The following is a 23,464-nucleotide window of genomic DNA, read 5'->3' as shown; positions in this document are numbered from 1 at the left end:
CCACCAACTCCAGTCCAGTACCTAGCCTTGACCCATACCTCAATATTGCCAACCCAGGTTCCGGCCCTCACACAAAGGTGCTCGCAAAAACATAACAATAACGACGAAATAGACCGAGAAAACCTCTACGCCACAAATTTGCAAGAATCTTGCCCCTTTCTACCGTCGAGGCCTTCCCTTCTCATCGAGTGCCACCAAGCATCTTGGCCCAAAGAGGCTCGTAGGCCTTTTGCTTTGTCGTTTCGTGCGCGAGCTTTCGGCGGTTCTTGATTTCGGCCAGCTTTCTGGCCATGAACTCCTTGGCCTTGAGCTGATATCGGGTATGCTCGTCGTTGCCGGCTGTCAACTTCAGCCACCAAAGCTTGGCCGAGATCTGAGCATCAAGTAGACCCAGTCGAGCCTGCTGTTGCACAACGTCAGCGTTGGGGAGATGCTGCTTGACCTGGTCCGCCACGTCCTCGAGCCTCTTTGAGACGTCCTTCTTAGCGAGTCTAACGCGGTCTCGAATGTCCTTCTTGATCCAACCAAGAGATCGGTGGGTTTCATGGAACCTGGCAGTGAGAGTCTTGAGCAGACTGTCGGATGTCATGATGAAGTTGTCAGTGGCTGTCTCCAGCGAGCGCTTGGCTCCCTCAAGGCGCCGCTCTGCCTCTTGAGCAGCAGCGGGAACAAGCTCAGGGAGGTTCTGAGCAAAGGCTTTGGATAGTTCCAGAGCTTCTGAAATAATGCCCTTCTCAAAGGTGATCCGAAGGGTCTTGCCAATTCTTGGCCAGCAAGTAGTACGGATGACAACCTTGACTGTGCCATGCGCCTCTTCGTTCGGGAACTTGAGAAGCAGGCCTTCGTCAACAGACGAAACAGAAAACCGGACATTCTCTTCGCCACGCTGGGCAGTAAAGAGGAGGCACTTTCTGGAGAGCCAAGAATCCTTGACATCCTGGGCCACATGGATGAGGAAGTTGCCCTTGTGCCTGGTGACCGTCACATCGGGTTTCGGGCCTGGGAAGCGCCAATTGTTGGGCTGGATGTTCTCGAGCGGGAACAGCTCGGCCACCCGAGTCGATGTGGGTTGGACTCTCGGCGTCGACGACGAGGCTCTTGAAGTAAAGGACAATGGAGTGGGGGCTGTCGTGAGAGCGGAAGTGGCTGCGGGGGTGTGGGGTGCCGCAGTGTTGCAAGGTGGGGAGAGGAAGACGGGGATCAAAGCCGCCAGGACAAGGGCAAAGAGCAGGCCTGGAAGTGCCGAACTTGCAGCATCCAACATTGATTGCCAAGGGCGGGCCTCTGTGGCCTGTACGCCTCTGAGCCATGTGTGGAATCTTGCCCGCTTGGTGTCTGCATCCTCCTCGACATCATCAGGAGAAGGTGGTTGCATGATGTTGCTAGCGTCGGGGGTGGGAATCGACGGAGCCTTGAGGCTCTGCTGGGTATAGTCAAGAGAGGTTCTTGAGAGGCCCTCGTCCTCTGATTCGGACTCGGATTCGGCGTTGACCTCGGGTTCGGGTTGGTGTTGAGGCTCAGGCTCCTGTTCAACCTCGGGATGCGACCCGTTCTTGACAACAGTTGCCCAGCTCTGCTCTTGCGGCGAGGTCTGCGCGGCGTCAGTGGTGTCGGGACCTTCATCGGAGCCCTGTTGGGAGGGTTGGGAAAGAGGCTCATATTCATCGGCAAGCGATTCGTCGTCATTGGTCTGCTCAGTGCCGGCGAAGCTGTGTACGTCGTCGGGACGGTGGAAGTCGAGGGAGCCGACGGACTCGCTGATAGAGCCGGTATAGTTGCCGTCCTGGGACTCGGTGTCGGTGCCCGAGATTAGTTCATATGTGGACTCGGACAAGCCGACGTCCTCGGAGGTGGTTGTGACACGCATGATGTCGGGGTTGCTGGACGAGATCCAGTTGGCGAGGTGCCGGCTGCCTTGCGGGCGAGGGAATCGAAGAGTAGGCTCTGATGTCCAGAGTGGGCTTCGGCCTGGTGCTGCAGGTGTAGATATGTTGCTCGCCGGCGTCGGTGGGCGAGAGGAGATGGGTGTCGTCGAGCGGCGCTGGTGAGCTTGTGTAAGCGTAAAGGCCGAGGGCGATGACGATAGTGATGGACGAGTCGATCGGTAATCAGTATCACGAATGACGGCAGGCGGGGTGCAGGGAGTATCAGGGTCCTGCCGTTCCATAACGAGGCGAGAGCAAAGAAGCGAAGACGGGCTGGGCTATTCCATCACCAGCTTCATAGCAGCGGGTATAGCCTGTCGAGGATGAAATGATGAGGTGTCAGGTGAAGTCGACGAGGGGCAAAAGAGTGCGGGATGAAGAGGTGAGGGGTGAGCGGATGGCCGGAAAATGGGGAGGGGGAGTAGGCGTAGGAGGCGATGGATGGATGGCGGGGAAAGACAGCTTCAGGGCATCAAGGTGAAGGTGTAATTGCGATGAGTCCAAGAGGGAAGTTGGGAGGAGGAGAAGTTGAAGAAGGGAAATGAAAGGAAAGAAAAACTGACAGATGGTTAGAAGAGGCCGAAGTGTAGCCTTCACGGTCCGTAGAATCGCTGTTCCAGGTTCCTCCGGGTCCGTGTGGTGAAGGCGTCTCGAGCTGGTTGCCTGCCTGGGGCTGTCCTTTGACCCAGAACAAGGCAAACAAGAGGTGGAGAAGCAGATGCGGTCCTGGGGTTGGGCAGAAGCGCTCTCTGCAGGTTTTAAGCTCGGGTGAATAAAAAGCGTCGTCGCAGGCAGAGGGGGGCGATGTCGAGAGATGAGGGACAAAAAAGTCAAACGGAAGCCCTGGCGTTCTCCTGCCCTGAAGACCTTTGATGGGGAGGATGTCGCAAAAACGGGTGTGACTTTGATAAGCGCACAGTCCGGGAGTTTGGGTCGTGGATATGGATGGATTAATTTAACTCGGGAGCTGATAAGATGGGAGGCACGCTTGGCGTCAGGCCAGCACGGAAGCCGGGGATATCAAGCGGACGACGGGAGAGATGAAGAAGTGTTTCCATGAAGTTGAAAGACGTGCCTTTTGATGCCGGAGAAGAGAGGAAGAAGCAGGCTGGACCAAGGCAGACAAGCAGGACAATTCACATAAAGAAGGACGGCTGACAGAGCATGAGGCGCGGTGGATCACGCTGAGGCAGACATCGATGTACCTGCTACCTCTGGATTTCCATTAGGTATTGTACCTGAACTCTACCCGCGGCAGGAAAAAAAGTCAAGGCCAATGACTACAGTTTGAGTAATTCTCATCTTGCATATTCAACAAAAACACAGTTTCCTCTCCTTCTCTGACGGTCGAAGTGTTTCTCATCTTTGATGCCTTCCTGTCCCTCACTGTCGTCACTTAAACTGGGGTCCCTGTCGGAAGCACCTTGAAGGATCCACCAGTCCCCCCATCCATGCCATTCACGTCAGATCAAAGGTCCCCTAAGTCCCATGTTCAGCCTCCTTCTCTCTGCTGGGAGTTCTGGTGAGAAACAGTGCTGAACATGGGCTCGCCTTCACTGATCCAGAGGCATCTAGATGCCCTTCTCTTCCTCTTGTATGTATCCCTCTGCTTTAACCAAGGGTGCTGTCACTGATGCCATCGTTATCGTCGTGCATGCCGCTATCGCAAGCTCCGCCCCCCACCAAGAACCGTCGTGACTCTCCCTAGCGCAACTGCGGGGTATTTGAGACCTCTTCCCTCGCTCGATCAATCCACTTTTGGCCCGCGTGAGCATCTCGACAACCTCCTTTGCGTCTCCTGTCAGGCCAGGTTCGCTATTAACCGCCGAAACCGACTCGTTCACTTGACTGTTTAGGCCTTGTATGGGCTAGTCAACTTGATTGCTATCTGCTCACCGCTGTCGCTTTCCCTTGCGCCATATCATGGCCTCCAGATCTCAAAGAGCTCTTTGAGCCCAACGTGGGGGGCTGAATCTGGCCGAGTGTTTCTCACTCTCACTCAGGGCTAAAGTGTTGTCTTTCATCCCCTTGGCGGGCCGTATCTCTTCAAAGTTGTCTCGGCGTCGTATGACGTAAGACTCTCGTGCGCATGGCACCAACAACTCGTGCGTGCCTATATGCATCCTCACCCTTTTGTCTCAAGATGACTCCTCAAAGCCACTTTAACCAACCATAGAGAATCCTTTAGCAACACACATGCTAACTCACGGAAACCACGGGCAACTTCACTTTCAAAGTATCGGGCTTTTGCCCTCCTTTTGAAACACACCGAGTTTGTAATGAGGCTCTGTAACCGCCACGACTCTCGGACTTGAACCACCACTGGCTTCCGGTCACGACAAGCCTCAACCAACAAAGACAACTTGCGGCACTTCTTTGTGAGAACTTTGCAGACTATATCCTCGGTATCTTCTGTCCAATGCCGAAAATTAGTCCTGTGTCAGCAGTCTTTCCTCTGGCTGTCTCACCTGCCCCAGTACGCCTAGTACCCAGGCAAAGGCAATGATGCTCGTTTATCCAATCACTTAAACGGAACGATCAACATGTTTGGAATCTTTGATTGATGCTTCTATACTGCCAAGATGGACGTCCAATCTCATGATTATTCGTGCAATTCAATGTCAAACGAATTCATAGTATCTCTCCCTTCCATTTCCCATCCCAAGTACCCAGGTGTCCACATGTATAAGGTAGGGTATCTCTATCTTCGTATTCTATCCCATGGGCTCCGCCCGTCTTCATTCCAATGTTCTCATCACACTCTTCCAACCCGAGTTCAGACTGTAAAAAGGCAGTGCAGTGCAGACTCCGTGGCATCCAAACTCCATCGATATGACAAAGGAAACAAAAAAGGCCAGCGTGAATCTATCCCTCCTGTGGGAGCTAGCGCTGTGTCTGGGGTATCGTAATAAGAGTCGTCAAGGTGGCCTGACGACTACGAGAAGTAATAGTGATTGTTGTCGTAGACATGGCCGCATTAGTGTAAAGTATGTGTGATATGGCGTGATATGGTCCGGACATATCATAGGATGGTGTGCTTCTGGAAGAGCTCCTTCAGCGACGAGGTGCCAAAGACCTCGTCGTCAGGGATCATCTCGATCAGGCCAGTCAGGTTGGCAAACAAATCGCCCTGATTCCGGTAGGCCAACATAGCTGGCACGGCGGCGTTGTCAAACTCGATTTCCTCGTAATGGACCTTGACAAAGTGAACCTCGGGGTTGTTCTTAACCAGAGGCATAAGTGCCGACTCGATCGTAGCCGAAACCTCGCACTGAGCAAGTTAGCATTGTGTTCCATCTCAAGTGGGAAAGGTCGAGCATACCTCATGGTCATAGACAAAGACGACAACGGTGGTTTCCCGTCCCACCTTCTCAATAGCGTCGAGATATCCCAGAGCATCCACCTCATCCAGTCTACCATAGACGCGAACACTGGGGCTGGTTCTCCGGTTCCTCACGGCACGGTTGGCCTCGCTCTCGAGCTCGCGCCTCCGGCTCTCTCTCCACTGCTGGAGGAAAGACTCCTCATCTGCATCACTCCTAACATCATCTTCGGACTCGCTGGTCTCGCTCCGGGGGGGAGGCTGGATGGCGGCATCGATGCCGAAGATGCTGTTGCGGGCAGTGCGCACACGGTGTCGCCATTTGTTCTTGCGGGCAGCCTCGTAGTTTCGAGCATCAGCGATGACGCCCTTGACGCCAGTGGAGCGGCCGCTGTCGAAAGAGGCCGGGGGGAGCTTGATCTCAGTGGCGCCAGCGCCAGTGAGGCGATCCATAGTAGGCATGCGCATAGCGGCGTCGATCTGGTTGTTGCGAAAGGTGTCTTCCTCGTCGAGGTCTTCGATATCCCTAAGATCGGAGTCGTTGCGGTCTTCAGGGTGGAGAGTCTCGCGATGGGTGTTCTTGGCGACTAGGTCGTTGAACTCTTCTTGAGCAGCAGTTGACATGGTGGGCAAGTTGATGGGGGGAGGCTCTTAATATGTATCTCGAGGGAGGGTGTGTTTGATGGAGGGCAGCGTCAGAACAGCGTCAGGGTTTGGACTTGGAGACGGGTATCGTTCTGGAAGATATGGAGCAGGGGTGAGGAACAAGGCACAAGGCGAAAGCCGAGAGGTGGTAGAGAGGCAGATTGAAGCCTGGAGGAGTGTCGAGACAAGGGCAAGGGCGGTGAGATCGGAAGCTGGGAACGGAGGGCAGAGTCGATAAAGCGGAGGAAGGGGATCCTCTTTTGGGAGTCGGGCTGTTTCAGAACTGGGTCGAGTGACGACGTACGGAGAGAGGAATGTAAGGAGTCGGGAGCAAGGTCGACGAGAAACAAGAGAGGAACGCGGTCGAGCCACCTCGTGAACCGAGAAACGGGGTCGCGACGACACGTTGGACGAGGGCGCAAGAGTCGGGCGAAACAGGGATCGAGCGCACGTTGCAGGGCGCGCGCAGAGGGTTGCGAAGAAGGGGGGAATGTGACGGAGCTGATGACTGCGCTGCTTTGCTTGCGTGCGTGTGTCTGGAGACGGAGGTGGAGGACAAGGATGAAGGGTCGGGCGGTGATGCGACAACGAGACCAGAAGGTCGATGAAATCTGCAAGCCACACCAGTAGCCAGGGGCGCGGTAGCCACAGGCAGATAGGGATTAGTCTAGCAGAGGGGGGCTCAAAAATCCAAACGGTTTCTCCTCTTGGTGCGTGGCGGACGGGCGGCTGGAGTGCTGTTGTCTTGTTTTGGGCATCGGCATGACCGGGGGGGGGGTTGTCACGGATGGGATGGGAAATGGCGATGTTGCGCTACGGGGGTCACCTGGCCGAGAAAGTCAATGGGTCAAGAAATGAGCTTGATGCAGCAGTGACAGATTGGACGGATGCGTTGCTCAGGGGCGCAAGCAGGTAGGAGATGAGGAATTCTGGTGGTTCCAGACGCCGTTGGTGATGCAAACGTGAATATTGCGTGGTGTTGATGTTGTTGGCGGTTGTGAGCCCTGCCCTGACCAACCCGACGGAACTCTCAGTCAGCAACAGCCCAGCAGCAACACCTGAAGCGTCCCACCCCGCCCGCTGAATCGCCCGCTGCAGCAGCTCGTTCGAGTGAGAACCGGGTCTCTGCAGCATGCGGCTGTCCAGAAACAGACTCTGAGGTGCCTCGGGTTCCTGGCATGAAGTGCAGGCATCTTCTGGCCAACCATTTCGTGTCTGGGAACCAATCATATGCGAGACAATCCTCCACTCCATCTGCCGACTGGGACATGGGTCTCACCACCAAGCTTCCCAAGTCAATATCCACGAGGTGTAGGATTCCATCCAGTTCCTACCAACGTAAGATAATTGATTCACTCATCACATTTCGTAGCGGAAAACGGCGAAGACCAAGACGCAATTCGAGTGTCATCCCATCCGACGTTGCCTCGACCACGCTGCCTCCGAATTCCCTCACGAATTCCCTCACGAATTCCAGCAAGAAAACACGCTTCGTCTCAGCCAATCCCTAGTCCCGGCATTCAATACCAGGTTCTGATATCGCCCGGTCTTCCCTACCGATCCTACTCTTACTCATCTCCCAGCGTCTTAGCATGAGCATGACGACTCTTCATCTGTCCCGTCCCACGGGCTTAGACCGAAGCTAGCGCAAACCGCCCTTGTTTCACGCTCTTGTTTCACACCAGTAAACGACATGGGGGACACTGATCTCGCTCGTCGAAACAGACGGTGAAGAAAGAAGAGCCGATGATGGCGCACGCGACTTCCGAGCGTTGCAACCTACCACACGAGGTTTTGGAGTCGACGCAAATAGGGCACGCATCCGATCAAGAGTCTCACAACAAAGACTGCTTTGATATTTGTGTCAACCACCGAGTCGTGGTATGCACGGTTTCGGCAATCCTCCCGTACTAGCTTCTCGAATAAGCCCCAGCCATGAATGAATTGAGGCTTTGTTTTTTTTTTTCCTTGGTCTCACTCAGCCAAGTCACGATGAGAACAATGGCGGTGGCGCTACCTGCGGAATCCAGAGTTTCCGGAAACGTCCACACGGTGCGGCTGTGACGACGAGCGAGCATGGGCGCGAGGACGGCCTCGGCTCTTCTTTCACACTACGTTTGCTTGAGAGAGAGCTGAAAAGAAAGTCGAGAACAAGCAGGGTGCATCGCTGACTGGCAACCTTGCAGCCTCTGACGAACCCATGAGTGCATTGCCGGAACGGAACGCAGAGACCCGGCGAGAGCAGCCGGGCAGATGGCTTTGTTCGTCGAGAACCATGGCATCATGCGTGCATTTTGCCCGCCCGGGTCCATTTCGTCCTTCTTTGTTTACTTTGCTCGTGTCTGACGCTTCAGCCTTGTCCGTGGTTCGATGTAAGAAGCGGGTTTGGCTGCATCAAAGACCAACAACACCAGACAAAGACGAGCCATGCTACGGTACTCTCAAACAAAAGAAAGCACTCGCCGAGAATAGTGCCAGAATCGCCAGTCCTTCAAACCACAATCAACCCACAATCGTTTCTTCTAGCGCCTCTGCCGGGCCTCCTAATGCACATCATCAAGATCAACCACCACCGTTATTTCCCCAGACCCCCATCACAACCCTCATTAAAGCCTCAGTAATTCGAGGAGCATGTAAAAAAGCAAGTCCATGCTCAACAACCTCACTTGCTCCCCCCACGACTTGACTTGCAATTCTATTCATAGCACGTTCCTCCTCAAGCCACAACACGCGAGATGCCTCAATGCCCGCAAATTGCGCCAGGCTTCGTGGCGGGTCCCTTTGAGGCTTTAGGTAGCAGCACCCCGGCATCGCCGAACGTTTCTAGAACAGACGGCGTCGGGAGAGCCTCCTTATGACATTTCATCGTTGACCGCTCTCCTTGGCTTCTACTCCTTGATGAAAGAGAGCTAAAGCATTAACGCGCATCTTAAGATCTCAGTCTGCCAGACTACAACGCTGTAATCTCCATGCTACTCCCTCTCCTTAATGACTTTTCCTCACTGCCTCAGTATCGGAGACCATCTTCTTGTCCCATTGTAGGTAGATGCAAAAACTGTGGACTCGATCAGTCTCGGACCATCATCAGGTACGCGCTCCCGTAATACCAATGCTTGACAACGCATATCGACTCCATCCCGTGATGTGTGACCCAACGGTCCAACAAGAGGCGCCAGTCTTTTCCATGTTTGTTTTTCCCACATTGTGTATTCTTGCTTCTTTCGTCAAGCTATCGTCATATAACGTGCATCTTCCTTTGTCTTTGTCTCCTGATGACCAACTCCGCGGGTGGGAGCGGAGAGTTGTTGGTTCCCTGATTCATTCAACTTGTCCGACTCCCCGACAGGAGCACTGGTTGTCCTTAAAGACTGCACATGCCCCCAGCTTTGAGAACTTTCAATCTTGTGACCGGATCTTACATGTTCGCGCGTGCTCGTTGCAGAGAGGGCACTTGAGAATGATCACTACCAGACCTAGGACTGTGAGAGTATCGGCGATCCAAGAAGGTATATGTTCAACATGCTTCTACCTCCATTCATCCCCTCTGTCACCGGCCGAGAGTTATAAGATGGCCATGAGACTCGGTTGGAGCGGTGATATTGCCCTGCCCGTCGCCCGTCCATATTTGCATATCGTGTGTTGCGGCATGTCCGATTTCCTTGCACCCCAAGTATCGCATCCATCTTTTCACATGATATCTCATTCCTTACCTTCTCTCCTATAATTCATCGCACAAGACATCACTTCACGACGATGAGGAGCCGAGTCTCAAGAAGGGGACAATTAAATATCTATCTCCTCTATCCTCCCATCTCCCTGCGAATCTCTCCTTGACCGCTGCAACATTTCAAAATCAACGCATGATAGCCTCCCGAGTCATGACACAACCATATCCTTATCCCTCAATCGTCGACGAGGGATTCCAGTCCATATGGGACTATCCGTACAATGTAAGAACTAAATCAAGAAACAGTGCAATGGGGATCCAGGACAACAGCCATGACAGCATAGAAACCATTCATCGAAAACACCATGCCCGGAGGATCAACTGGTCCTCCAAGGGACAATCCCCAAGCCGGATGAACCCCCTCAAGAGTCGAGTCCCCGATAAAGTCCGGGTTTCTCACCCCAGCTGAGCTCATGGCTTCTCTCCTTCCGATTGCAACAACTCCGCCAGCAAACACGTCCATCCAGCCGAGTCCGTTCCGAGAGTCTCCGACTGATTTCAGAATTCGTGATATACGCCATCGACTAAGAACGACGGGTAGGCGGCAAGTATGGATAGCTTTTGAAACATCATGGTGTATTATCTCGAGGTCTGAAATTTTTGCTCGGTATAGCCGTCAACTCCCTTGGATTCCCCTAGTATGAAATCGTCCTCCCACAGCTGACCCCGGCTCGTTGAATTATCGCTTTGGAGTAGAAAAACGGTCGGAACCGAGAAGTGCGTGCCGCGGAGACTCGAGGCGCATACAGGGGGCAACTGAAAGAACAGAGGAAACCCATCCAGTAATACAACCACCCATTACTAACAACCCAAGTTGTGTCAGAAAAGGGGAAACTATGGTGCAGAGAATTTTGCAGTGCGGAGGGAGACAAGAAACGATGAGGAAAACAACGACGAAAAATAAAAGAAATGGAGGTATCGCATCAGCCAGTGTATCTTCTTTCCCAAGTCCACCACGGGAAAACAGCCCACATTCGAGTTCTCGCGTGCGTCCGGCCGGGGAAAGTCGTCTGTAGAGGGTATGTGTGAGAGATAGGTGCGGTTCGTCACGTCGTCCTGCGTACGCCAATAGTCGCGACTGTGATGGGCGTCGTTGGTCCTGTTCGAAATCGGTGGGCGATATAATCGTTTGAACGCAGATGGTATAAAGGCCGCGGCGCGTACTGGCATTTGTATATCCAGACAAAAGGTCCATCGTGGTCGCAAACAGCGTTTAGTAGGCCCAGATTTTAAGCTGGGGATCATGTTAGTCACGACTCCATTGTAGAAACCCACCCCAGCATTCCGAGCCAGGCAGAGGATACGCCTGTGGTGCCGTTGATGGTTCAGCAGTTTACTCACCAGAGAATCCCATGAGCCCGTGCACAAGCTTGTGCCATCGTTGCTCACGCCCAAACAGCTGACTCGGTTCTCGTGGCCGACGAGAGATCCAACCTTCTCACCCCGAGTAATATCCCACACCTATGTCGTGTTAGCAAGAGTAGAATTATCCAGGCTCGAGAACAATGTCACGAGCCAGACAATAATGCTCACCTTGCACTCGAAGTCATCATATCCAGCAAAGAGCAATCGTCCGGAGACGGATGTGGCTACCGAGGTGATGCCACAGAGAATGGACTCAGACTACCAATTGCGTTAGCGTAGGCTCAGGAGCCAATTTGCCAGACCCACACTTACCCCGTAGAGGTTGAGTTCACGATCAGCGCGAATATCAAAGAGACGGCAAGTGGCATCGTCGGATCCGGTAACAAACGAGTGACCGTCAGGGAAGAACTGGATGGCATTGATATCGGACTCGTGGCCAGCAAAGGTCTGGACAGCCTTGCCGGCGCGGATATCCCAGAGCTTGGCGAAGGCGTCGCAAGCACCAGAAATGAAGGTGTTCTGGTTGGTCGGGTTGAGGCTGATGCTCATGACGTCGCCGAGATGGTCGGCAAACTCGGTCACCTTCTGGCCCGTCTCAATATCCCACTTCATACAAGTCATGTCACCCGACGAGGTGAGGATGCTGCGGTCGTTGATGAAGCGGCAGCAGGACAGGTAGCCGGCGTGGCCAGACAGCTCGCGGGCGACACGCGTGGGGCCATCGCGTTGCTGGTTAAGGTTGTAGATAGAGCAAATATTGTCGAGACCACCGCAAGCAACAAAGTTGCCGCTGGGGGCGTAGGCGCAGGTCATGACCCAAGATGAACGAAGGGGGATAGCGTGGACCTTGTTGGTGGTGTAAGCATCCCAGATAATGAGCTTGCCATCCTGAGAAGCAGAGACGAGGTGTCTCCGGTCGGTAGACCAGTGCATGGCATAAATCTTGGCCAGATGACCCTTGAGCGTCCGCTTGGCCTTCATCAGCTGGTTCTTGGGGATAGGCTCGTGGGCCTGTTGCGCGACAGCGCGAACTGGTGGATTGGAAAGACCGCGTCAGCATTGATTTCTACAGCAATAACAAGACAATGTCGGAATGGCGTTGAGAGCGCATGGAAGCTTTGTTTACAGCTCACGTCCATGCAATCATCGCGGGTGTTGATGTGACGGGCCATCACACCCGCCAGGGGAGAGCAAACGAGGAGAAGCACATACGGGTTGTGTCGGCGAGGTCATCCTTCTTCCTCTTGATTCGGTCCTTCAGAGTCTCAGCTTCGCGACGGGCCTGCTGGATGCGCGATTGCATAGCCTCGGGCGACACATCGCTGGGGCCTTGAGAATTCATTGTGATCGAACGACGAACGCGCGAGGAGCGAGACGGAGAGCGGGATGGGGTGTTTCGGAAGCGGTGTCGAGGGCGAGAACGAAGTCGAGGGGAAGACGACGATGCTCAGGTCCAAGTCGAGCTCGAGGAGAGCAGAGCAAAGCAGAAAGGAGCGGCGATCGAGGGGAGAAATTGACGATGGGCGGAAACAGAGGCTCGGCCGGCTGAGGTCGGTGGATGAATGGATGGAAATGGACAAACTGCAGTGCGAGTGGAGAGGGAGATGGCCGGAGAGGGAGAGGGAGCGAGGAGAGGAGGATTGCTAGTGGTAGGGGCCCTTTAGGGGGGGAGGGAATGCAAGCTACAGGGGGGTGTGTGCGTCGAGTGGGTGAGTGTGGGCGCGGGCGGCGGGCGAGCCAGTCACAGCACAATGCCTTAGCTGGAGGACGGGACCTAGGACATGACCACCATCCATCCCAAATATCGACAGCTGCGGACGGGCAGAATTTCGGCCGGTTCCTCAAAGTCAGCTGTATTCCAGGTAACTTGGGTATTCGGGTATTGTTTTGCGGTTCTTGATGCTATCATGGACGGCACAAGAGAAGCAGGAATAACGATCTGCCGCGCTGCCTCGGTCCGCCCAAAGACGGGTACATCGTCCCTCTCAACGTCCAAGGCAAATTCAATGTACCTCGATTTCTCCAAGGCCCCGCCGTCAATTTACAGTGGACTTCCACCAAGGAGACGCACGCACCGCACCTGCAACTAGAACCCTGCGGCCGTCGCCGTCGCCCCGACCCTTTTTGTGCACATCTTCCGGGCTTCCATCCATCCATTGATCCATCATCCACTCAAATGGCATCCCCTTCATGTACGGGCTCCATGGCCATCATCATCGACATCACCACCTACGTTTGGATATCTCATTCCAACTTTAAACGCGCAATGCCCTCCTTTATCGGAGACACCTACTGTCGACTATGATCCAAGTCCCAGCCTGGAGTCGAGCTGTCCTGTCCCCTCCCCCAGGCGATGGGACGTTGTGCAGCAGTACTTTCATATTACATTACCTGCACAGCATCAACAACAGACCAGCCCCTGACCTCGTCCTGGGAACCATCAACTAAGCCCACCCGAGCTTCCATCAGAAGCTCACCTCGCCCACTGAGAGGCCGAGCCAGGCCTTTCCGGGCAGCGAACAGGGCTAAAGCCTCGCCCTAGCAGCGGAGGGACCTAGCCCAAGCTGGATGCAAGTCTGGAGGCGCACCACCACAAACCAGATTGCAACCCAGATTGCAGTGGGCACGGCCACTGGATGCGTCCGCTGGTCAGAGGGCATCCACCCAGAGCCACTGAGGTGATCTCCCGCCAAATTTGATCATGGCATCCATCCAGCTCCGACAAGCTTCAACACCAGAGAACCAGCCCACGGCATTGGATATCGCAGGCCATCTGCTACTACGACACAGTGTCCTACCCGGGCCGCCTCAAGGGTGATCATGACAGTCAAGGCTGTCGACGATAGCATGTTCTTCTACTCATTCAGGAGGAGGACCAGGTGCCTGTTTAGCAACTCATACCTAGAACCCGGACTAACTACTCGTAGCTTGGGCCAAGACGAGCCCAGTCCGGCCCAGAAGAAGGTGTACAAACGCTGCTTGCTGCCCTCAAGGGTGACCTCCAGCTTCACAGCACACCTGCTGGTCTCAGAGGTATCTCCTCCAAATCCGCCGTGGGCTGTTTTCCGGGCTGCCGCCTACGGGCCTTGTCGACTCCACCGTCATCCACTCAAATCAATCCTCGCTGGCTCACTTACTAGACGGGGTTCAACCCAGTGACCCCCGGAAGGAAAACACGACACGGTCGACAGGCAGGACCTTCTTGGTGCGATATGGGGTTGCAGCCCCCCATTGTCGTCGGGACAATTTGACTACGGCCCCTTGCGGCCGAACAAAGTCCTGGCGATGAGGGCCTTGTTTCTCCAGTTGTCACTACTGGCTTGCTCCCAAGCAGCTGGAATGGACAGAAACAAAACACCAGGTCTCGGGTGGTCACCACGCTTCTCCCCAGGTACGGACGGTCCAGGGCTTCGAGTCGGCTTCTTCAAGCCCCCCTACGGTATGGTATGCTTGACCCGTAACCTTGTGGTCAGTCGGCTCCCGCAATAGCCAAGGATGCTCGGTACCTTGGTACGGTTTCGTCAACAAGACACCCGTGGAACAAGACACATTGTCTGGCCCCGGGACAACGGGACTCTACCCAGGCACGAAGATGTCTAGAGCAGGGCCCAAGAAAGCTTTGCACAACTCAAAAAATGCATTGTGCCGACGTCGTTTGCGACTTCGGAGTGAGAGGCGATATCTGCCAGCAGCCATGCCTCCAACATTGTTCCAGCTGGCAATGACCATCCTGCAACAATTCGGTCGCACCCCCGGCTCCAATCATGGTACATATGGGGCAAGCAGCTGCAAGCCTTCCGGGGAACAAATGGAGCCGCGGAGGATCTTGTGGAGCCAACCTCAGGAGCGCCAGCAGTCCCCTGTTCCTTGCAAGGCAGGCTCCTTGGGGCTTGTCCTGCTTGTTCCTCTGTTGCGATTCTGGACCCTGCTCCTCCATGGATGGCTTTCTCGGTTGTCCTGGCTGTCGATCATTCTTGCACTCAATTGCTGGCAATGGACCAAGAGGCTCAGGTGCTTGTTCGCCGTTTACGTCTGGCGGCGTTCAGCAGGAAGCTTATTGATAGGGCGACTCCTCTGATTCGAGCCGCCAACCTCCGCCCACACCCATATCCGTCGACTGCTCGTACGACAGCCATTCCGCGGCTCAGCCTGAAGCAAAGCAGCCAACCGTCATCTCTCAGACAATTGAGTCCGAATAAGGAGTGGGCGCTCTCGCTGTTTAAGAAGAACCGAACAGGGCACAACATTGTTGGTTTGGCCCTCTGGCCAGGTAGGGACTTTGGGCGGCGAGCGACGGTGCCGTACTACAGATGGTACCTGCAGCAGAATGCAACCTCCTAAGTGCGCTATGCATAGCGCATCCAGATCACAATGCCTATGGATGGGATGGTCGAGTTCCACATATGCCAGGGCCTTGTTGAGGACAGCCAGCAAAAGCGGCTTTTCTCATCTACGATCGAGGCCATCCCTGGGTTCTCGAATAGTCGGCTTGGCTGGCTGGTATGGTTGTCTGTCCAGTCAAATACATCCCGAGTCTGTCAAGATCGGCCTTCCGCCGCCGTGGCTCCAAGATTTTCATGGTGTCATGTTCCCAGGTTAGCCTCGCCCACTGCAGAAAAGTTGGGACAAGACAACGCGCCTTGAGACAGGCATGCGTTTATTGAATTCAACATCCAATGGCGCCTATTAGGGCAGAAGGCCCAGGGCCCCAGCGCAATTTACCATCCGCCAAACATCCACCCACTCAAGGCCTGAGGGAGGGGCTTACGATGTGGCCGGATCCCAGTCCCCTTACCCGTCCCATTCCCAGTCTGGATAGTGATGGACGATGGACGATGATGCCCCTGATGAGCTCAGGGGTGTTGACAGGCATTTCTTCCCGACTGCCTTTTCCAGACAACCAGTGCACATTGATTGTTAACCCAAGGTCTCGTGCAGACATAGTTGCGCAGTGGTCAAAAATACCCTTCCGGCTAACAGTCACAGATTCGACATGTTTACCGTTCCTGTACCTTGAACTATCTCGCGATGACAATCTCGGCTTTGTTCCCAAATCGACATCACGTCTTCGGTGCAAGGTTTGCTCTCACCAACAGGTTACCAGTTCTCAAGCCGGCATTAGCAATGACAGCCCATTGCAATATTTGAGCTTGTTATAGGCCGCGCCTCGTTCAACAGACTTGTCGTCAATACCACAAAGAGCAATTGCCGTGGCCTCACCAGCGTTGATCTCTCCTGACTCCTGATCAGAGGCGCGCTCATTTGAGTCGGGAAAAGCTTGAGACCAGGCGATAGCTTGCCGGCTTGGCGCCCCTTTTGCTTCCAGGTCGTCCGTCCTTCACACCAGCATGGCCGGCAGACACACAGACAGACAGCAGTGCCTGCATGTATGTTCTCCTATCTCCGGTGCATGATTCATGACACCACCTCCGTTTATTTCCTTCTCGAAGCCCGAGCCAAGACTTCCATTTGTCCCAGCGACCGTGCTCCGTTTTCGATGTGACGGAAAGTTGGACGCCAAATTTGTCTTGTTTCCTCTCACGGCTTGACCAAGGCGTTTTCCCTTGCTCGTCGTCACTTGGTGTTGGTTCGCGCTTACAAATGTGAACAGATGCGACGCAGCTAGAGAGAGCTTCCTTTTTCCTTGTCTTGCCGTGTCTTGCTTTTCTTTTCCCGGCTCAATGTACCTTGTCCATGTCGCAATATGCAGACATGACTCAGTGTCGAATAACCCTACGCAGGTCCGCGAGCCGTGCGCTGTGTTACCAGTGAGGAATTGTTAGTCCGAGAGTGTCCCTACGTAACCAAATTTAAAGCTCTCCGTGGATGCATAAGGCCTTATTCGACAAACAAGGTCGTGGATAGGGAAATCAAGAGACATCGCGCTCAGGAGAACATTCCCTCGGCTATGCTCAGGTAGCACGTAGCTGTTAGCTATGGATACTATGGAGTCCGATGTGAATTACCACAGCCTACGGGAAACGGTGAATAAATCGATTTAACTACCTGCAAGTCCAAGGTATCGAATCGTATTGAAATATCTCTGAGTGGCTTTCTATGGGGGCACAAAGGGCAACGAGACCTCCAAGACACAGAGCTTGCCTCTCGCCATGCGATACTCTCTCGTCGACGTTATCCACTCAACATATCGGACACACCAGAACTGAACATAGCAAAGGCAAACTCGTCGGTTCCTTGTAACTGGGCTAGTTGTGGGAAGACCTGCCCGTAATTTACCTCCCGCAATAAGCATCCATTGTAGACCCAGTCCATCGAGGCCTGGTGAGTACCTAGGTGTAACAGAGAAGGGTGCACCGGGGGAGGCATCCATACCATAACCATAGCTCATGCTGTGTGAAACTTTCCGATAGTAAGTCTAGCCTTTGGCATATGAGTAATGGAACCTTTGCCAAGACATAACTCATTACTCGGTTTAGGCGAACGTGGTCCTTGTCTATCTGTGAACGCCCGGAAATGGTGGTTGAGTTTGGCATGCTCGCTACCCTGTAGAGGCCAACAATCGGGGCAGAACATCCCTCTTTTCTAGCCCAGTGCCTCTGTACAATAGTCCAGCGGGGGTGGGCATTCGTTTGGATGATTGTGTTTTCTCGGTCTTATCAAGTTAAATAACTTGTCGTGTTGACATTGTCGATAATGCTGATCCCCTGAGTTGTTAATGGCGGATAGTGAACTAGGTTGCATCGGCTTCAATTCAACTACATGTCGAATCACAATTTGTAGAGAATCAGGTACTATACTTATGGACAACAACCACGTATACTGACCGTTCATCAAGAGGTGTCATCTCATCAAACCAAAACCCGCGAATCTCTTAAAAATAAATAGAAATACCTATAAAGGCCTGCCCAATCCCAACCAGAAGCTCTACCATGTTTTATCTACATCCAATAGCCCACCGCATAGGACCGAATTCTAGTATTTCCCTAAACCAGAAGTCTACTCCAGTACCCATCCCCATGTGAAAATCACCTAGTGCGTGCTTGCCCAGTCCCTGAACCACTCCAGCGCCTCTGGGTTGGCGACGCTCGCATTGGTCTTGACGTCTAGACCAGAAAGAATTTGCTTGACTGCCACCTCGATCCTACAACCAAAAAGTCAGCGTTGACCAATATCAAAGCTCGAAAAGTAAATGGATACTCACTTCTTGCCGTTGCCCGTCTTGGGAACCCCTCCGCCACACTCCTCCACGACACCAGGGACGTGTCGTGGGCTCAGCTCGGCCTTGATCTTGGCCTTGATGCGTGTGCGTAGGTCATCACCAAACTTATGCCCGGGAACCATCACCACAAAGAGACAGACCGTCTCGTCTGTGTCCGTTTCCCTTCGGCGTCCAATGCACACAGCGTCCTCAACCTCCGAGGCGAAGAAGCGTGTTAGGATGTTGTAGATCTCGGCTGATCCGAACCGCACGCCCGAGGGCTTCAGAACACCGTCTGATCGACCCAGCATGACGAGACTTCCCGTTCCAGGGTCGGGGATTCGCACAAAATCACCGTGGTGCCACACTGGTCCATCCACACCGCAAACATTCTCGAATCGTTCGAAGTATGCCGACTTATACTTGGCCTCGCCGTTGGCGCCGAAGAAGGTAAGGGGCTGGCACGGGAAGGGCTTGACGCAGAGGAGGTCGCCAGGCTCACCGGCCGGGATCGGCTCTCCTGTGACAGAGTCGACTGCACGAATAGCCATACCAAGGCCGGCGCATTGGATCTCACCGACACGCACGGGGAGGAGTGGACAGGGGGCACCGAAGAGGGAGATGATGTCTGTGCCTCCGGTGATGGAGCCAAGGTTGATGTGCTTCGGGAAAGCCTCGTAGACAAACTTGAAGGTGGAAGGGGGAAGAGGTGAGGCAGTTGAGTAGATGGCCTGGAGTTTGGAAAGGTCAATGGACTTGTCGCGGATAGGGTAGACGCCGTTGGCCTCGAGGGCGGTCAAGTAGGCAGCCGAGGTACCAAAGTGAGTAACCTCAAACTCAGAAAGGAGGCGTGGGATAGACAGGTGAGAGTGAGGGCGGAAGGGCGAGCCAGAGTAGACGATGACGGTAGCACCGACTGCAAGGGCGCCGATGCTCCAGTGCCACATCATCCACGAGGTCGTCGTATAGTAGAGCATCCTGGACGATGAAGTGAGCGAGCAGTGAAGCAAATGTTCCTTCTTGTGCTGCAAGAGCGTACCAAGTGCCGTGTGGACAATGGCCTTGGGGAGTCCAGTAGTACCGCTGGAGTAGAGGACATAGAGAGGATGTGACGGAGGAAGTTGCTCAAACTTGATGGTCTCGTCAGATGCAGAGCCGAGGAATTTGACATACTCGACCGCCGAAACTCCTTGCTTGCTGATCTCTTCGAGGCCAAGTCCTCCTGAGCTGATGTTGTTGATAACAACCACGGTCTCAAGTCCATTGCCCTTCAGAGCGCTCACAATCTCGGTCGTCTTTGAGACACTGGACCACTCCTTGCCATTGTAGACAGTGCCGTTGTCAGCGAACAGGACCTTGGGCGCAATCTGGTTCAGACGATCCAAAACAGCCGAAACGCCATTATCAGGGCTGATTCCGGTCCAGATAGCACCAATTGCGGCAGCGCCGAGCATCGCGACGAGCGCCTCGACATGGTTAGAAACGAAACCCGCAACAACATCATTGGGCTTGAGGCCAGCTGCGCGCAGGGCGTTGGAGCAGCGGCGAACGGCCTCTCGGAGCTCAGCCCATGAAGTTGTCACCGTGGAGCCAGGGAGCTCGGTAACGGTGATGACGGCTGGAGAATCCGGTTCGGGAAGTGGAGATGTTGCGGGAAAGAGGAGGTTCTCGGCAAAGTTGAGACGAGCAGTTGAGAAGAAGTCGGGGCGAGGATACATGGGAGCGTTAGAAGGAAGGACCTGCGAGGGGCATTAGCTCAGTTTCATAGCCATTGAAGCATGCCGGAGGTCAATTGGTGTTCCTCAACCGGCTGTAAGTGCCCTTCGAGGCCCGTCTTCAATGCTTTCGTACCTCGTCGAACGGCTTAGACGCCGTGATGCCCACAAAGTGCCAAACTTCCTCCCAGAATAAAGCCACCTCATCAATGGACCACTTGTACAATGCTGGGTAGCCATCTAAGCTCAACCCGTGCTTCTTGTTGACATGCTGAAGAAACTCCCACATCGGAGTCGACTCGGGATTCGGATGCTTCCAGAGCACATTGTCGTCCGGAGGCGCCGCAGCGGATGGAGCAAGCTTATCGATTGACATGACGGCCATTGAGAGTAAAGTAGAGACGGTGAGAGGCTGGTCGGTCAGACAACCCCTCGAGATGGTGTTTTTGTTGGGGAAGAGCTGAGTGACGTCGACTCTGGGGAAGGAGAGATGGCCGGGGATTCAATGGGGGAGACGCAGTACGAGAAAGCAGCAAGACAGACAGGAGAGCAGAGTATGAGGAAGAAGGAATTGCGCTATTATTGTTCACCGAGGAAGAAAAACTGTATCAAAGATTCGATTATTCCGAGGGAGCTCTACATTTCCGACCTGGAAACGCGGAACACCAGATACTGGCCGTTGAAAGCCGTCCCCTCCCGCTCTCGGCTTTCCCCCACCCCGCACAGCGGCGGTCCGACCCCGAGATGTGGCTTTGGTGGGGGAGGCTGACCTGAGTGGTGAGCCACATATGGCTGGAGAGTTATCTGTGGCTTGAGTCGAGGCTTGAGGCTTGAGGCCAAACCCCACATGAGAGAGACGGTGGTGGCCTTGCAATTTGGATGATATGATGGTGGACACGACCCTTTTAAACCAGATGGAGGAGTCCCTGGCCAAGAGCGGGCAATGGCCTGTCTTGCTTCTGCTTTCTTTTGATCAAAGCTTCCATGCTATGGAATAGACACCCAGAACATTGGAAGCTTTAGAGAAAAGAAAAGTAATCAGTCGCAAAAAAGCAACCCTGTGGCAGCGTATCATGATCATGGAGATTCAAACGTTAGGTGAGGTAAAGTCACGTTGTCTTAGGGAGATGGCAATTTCGCCAAATTGGACCCTGTAAAAGAGCTTTTGATGCGGTTGCCACGGGAGAGAGCTCGCTGAGGCTCGGGATGCTGATCTTCCCGAGTCGCCGGGGGCGCACCCTGGACCTGGGACTGGGAGGCACTTTGCGATGGGATGCGTCATGTTGATTCAGCGAGACCCCTTGCCTGGTGTTTTGCACCCTGACTCGGTCCTGGGATTCTGACTCTCCCCAGCGCGATTTGATCCGGCTGTGTCGTTGATGAATCCTCGCTTGGGATTCGGCCCCGAGGTGAGCTGAGACGAAACGAGACAACTCAGACCCGAGAGGAGAGAACCACAGTCACGATATCAATCCGGGAGCAATGGCACGATATATTCGGAATAGAGACGCAGGCTGATGCAAACCGAGGCTGAAGGCGCACCTTTTACGCTGGGGAAGAGAGCTGGTCGAGACGTCGGTCCGGGGTGTCACGGGGCAAGATCCTCGCGGTCCGCCTGCATTAGTTGGGCCTCTGGCCAGAAGAAGCTGGCGGTGAGGGACGAGTTGCAGCATGTCGTGCGTGCGGCTGATGGGGTTGAGGATCTACTGCTGCGTGTAGTTCCTGCTGGCTGTTGTGTTATGCAAGGCGCCGCCGCGCCGGGCGGATTGTCCAACCACTGTGGGGCATCTAATCGCGCCGTGTGTCGGTGTGTAAGCGCCCGCCCATGCAGTTATGTCGAGACCTCGTGCCATTTATACAGCATCTAAAATGCAAGTGTATCTGGTGCAGTAGCTTGTTCCGCGTCGACGGAGGCGAGGGATCGATCATGGCCATGGATCATGATGTGAGACCAGACGGAGAGCGAATACACGGAACAGAGAGGCAGCCCAGACAAGACACGCCGAGGCATGGCCAAGGGACGGGAGAGGAAAAAAAAAGAACAAGGGCTCCAGGCTAATGAAACTCTGCTAGGCGAGATCCCGCGCAATGCCATCATCGATGCCGGCTCCGACGGAGTTTTCTGGTGGCTTGAGAAGAAGCTTTGGAGAAGCTTGGGCAGGGCAACGGCAAGCCCCCTTGATGATGACATCTCACTTCTCTCAAGTTTCATCATCACAGGTCAGTACCAGCTGGGCACTCCAGAAATCTCATGCTGGTGAACCACGGGGCCCTTGCAAGGTGGACGGTTGCTTGCACGAAGTAAGCAATCAAGCCAAGCGAGTTGGAAAAGATGCCTGGGATGTGCAAAATCGTGGCGTCGTCGAGCCATCCGAGAGTTCCCATTCGCAGACTTGACCACCAGCCGGAGAGCTCGGGGCCAGGGGTTGGTAGCGCAAGCCAGCTTTTTTTTTCTTCGCACAAGGGGCCTCGACAGGGGGTTGTCAATGGAATCAGTGGGGATCCGCGAGGTGTCAATGGGAGGTAAGAGGAAACGGCTGGCATGCAGCAGAGAGCAATTGGGGTAGCAGTGGCTGTCCTCATGATGACTGTAAGCTCAAAAGCGTGAGCAGTCGGCAAACGAAGAGGGCATGATCTTCCCATCACTGCACTGTATCCCAGGCCAGAAGCGCACATCGTGATGCGTCAGCTCTTGAATGCACTGCCGAGTCCTTCAGTCCCTTGTCGATGGCCTGGGCAGGGAGGTGAACCTGGAAGAGGCCAAAAGGCGAAGAAGCGAGACGAGACGAGATGCGAGTCCCCGCCTGTTGGCCCCTTGAAATCACTGTCTGTCCGGTGATGGGCGCCCGGCCCTGTCCGGCACCGCGCGCACGTCGGGTCGGGTGTGTGTGCCTTGCGTCCGCCGACAACTCACACCCAGCAGCAGCAGCAGCAGCCTTAGCAGCAGCAGCCTTGAACTGGCAGCTCGTTTCTCGTACATCGCACTCAGACGTTCTTGGTTTTTATCCTCCGTAGCTTGTACTGTATCCGGTGATCTCGGTGCTCTCAGACGTTGTCTCCATTGAAAGTCCCCGCTGTTTCCCGCCGAGGCCCAAACCTGGACTTGTTTTTAATTCAACGGATCCCACTTCGCAGTGCGCCGCCTCGTGGTATCTTTCTTTCATACCTTTTTCTTGTCGTTCCTTCTTCCTTCGTCCATCACTCTGCTGCTGCTGGTTGGATCGTCGCCGGTTTCTTGCTGTCGTCGTCCACTTGCAGACACAGGCTTCGGCCGAGTGATAGTGATAGAGAGAGGTCCATCAGACCAGACCCAATCCTCGAGTCTCGACCCCGGGCATCTTTGTTCCTTCGGCACTTTTTGCAGTGTTGGTGGTTAGACTGCTTGGCCTAAGCAGACTACCGACCAGTCGACTAGAACGCCCTTGCGTTGCGGCCCGATCAATTGGAGATCAACTCGAAGACGCTTGTTTCGGTGGTTGGAATCTGGAGCCAGTAGAGCACGTTCGCGAACTGCTCCTTGCCGGTGTCTACCAGGTGGTGACTGAGTAAGTTGCTATTCCCTGTTCTTCGTGTGATTTCGTCCTTGGTTTCAAAATTCATTCTTCA

The 23,464-nt window shown here is 54.3% G+C and overlaps 4 protein-coding genes across 4 annotated transcripts; all 4 read right to left on the bottom strand.

Moving 5' to 3' along the window:
- Nucleotides 1-181: 181 nt before the first annotated feature.
- Nucleotides 182-2,167, bottom strand: NCS54_00830800 (Hypothetical protein; the record flags this gene model as incomplete). The annotated part of the gene is made up of 1 exon (XM_053153698.1): nucleotides 182-2,167. The coding sequence occupies one exon, from the start codon at nucleotides 2,165-2,167 to the stop codon at nucleotides 182-184; it is 1,986 nt and encodes a 661-aa protein (XP_053009673.1).
- A 2,780-nt stretch (nucleotides 2,168-4,947) lies between these two features.
- NCS54_00830700 (Hypothetical protein) lies at nucleotides 4,948-5,871 on the bottom strand (the record flags this gene model as incomplete). Its single annotated transcript, XM_053153697.1, has 2 exons — nucleotides 4,948-5,196; nucleotides 5,248-5,871. 2 exons carry the CDS (start codon nucleotides 5,869-5,871, stop codon nucleotides 4,948-4,950), a joined length of 873 nt encoding a protein of 290 aa, XP_053009672.1.
- Nucleotides 5,872-10,832: 4,961 nt separating this feature from the next.
- Nucleotides 10,833-12,326, bottom strand: NCS54_00830600 (Hypothetical protein; the record flags this gene model as incomplete). The annotated part of the gene is made up of 5 exons (XM_053153696.1): nucleotides 10,833-10,853; nucleotides 10,961-11,080; nucleotides 11,153-11,242; nucleotides 11,297-12,015; nucleotides 12,197-12,326. 5 exons carry the CDS (start codon nucleotides 12,324-12,326, stop codon nucleotides 10,833-10,835), a joined length of 1,080 nt encoding a protein of 359 aa, XP_053009671.1.
- A 5,648-nt stretch (nucleotides 12,327-17,974) lies between these two features.
- Nucleotides 17,975-20,243, bottom strand: NCS54_00830500 (Hypothetical protein; the record flags this gene model as incomplete). Its single annotated transcript, XM_053153695.1, has 3 exons — nucleotides 17,975-18,086; nucleotides 18,147-19,882; nucleotides 19,995-20,243. The coding sequence occupies 3 exons, from the start codon at nucleotides 20,241-20,243 to the stop codon at nucleotides 17,975-17,977; spliced, it is 2,097 nt and encodes a 698-aa protein (XP_053009670.1).
- Nucleotides 20,244-23,464: the final 3,221 nt, after the last annotated feature.

The sequence above is a fragment of the Fusarium falciforme genome, chromosome 6 (genome assembly GCF_026873545.1).
Source record: "Fusarium falciforme chromosome 6, complete sequence".
Taxonomy (NCBI): Eukaryota; Fungi; Ascomycota; class Sordariomycetes; order Hypocreales; family Nectriaceae; genus Fusarium; species Fusarium falciforme.
Note: the sequence above shows the minus strand (reverse complement) of the source record. Positions and strands in the feature narration are given on the sequence as shown.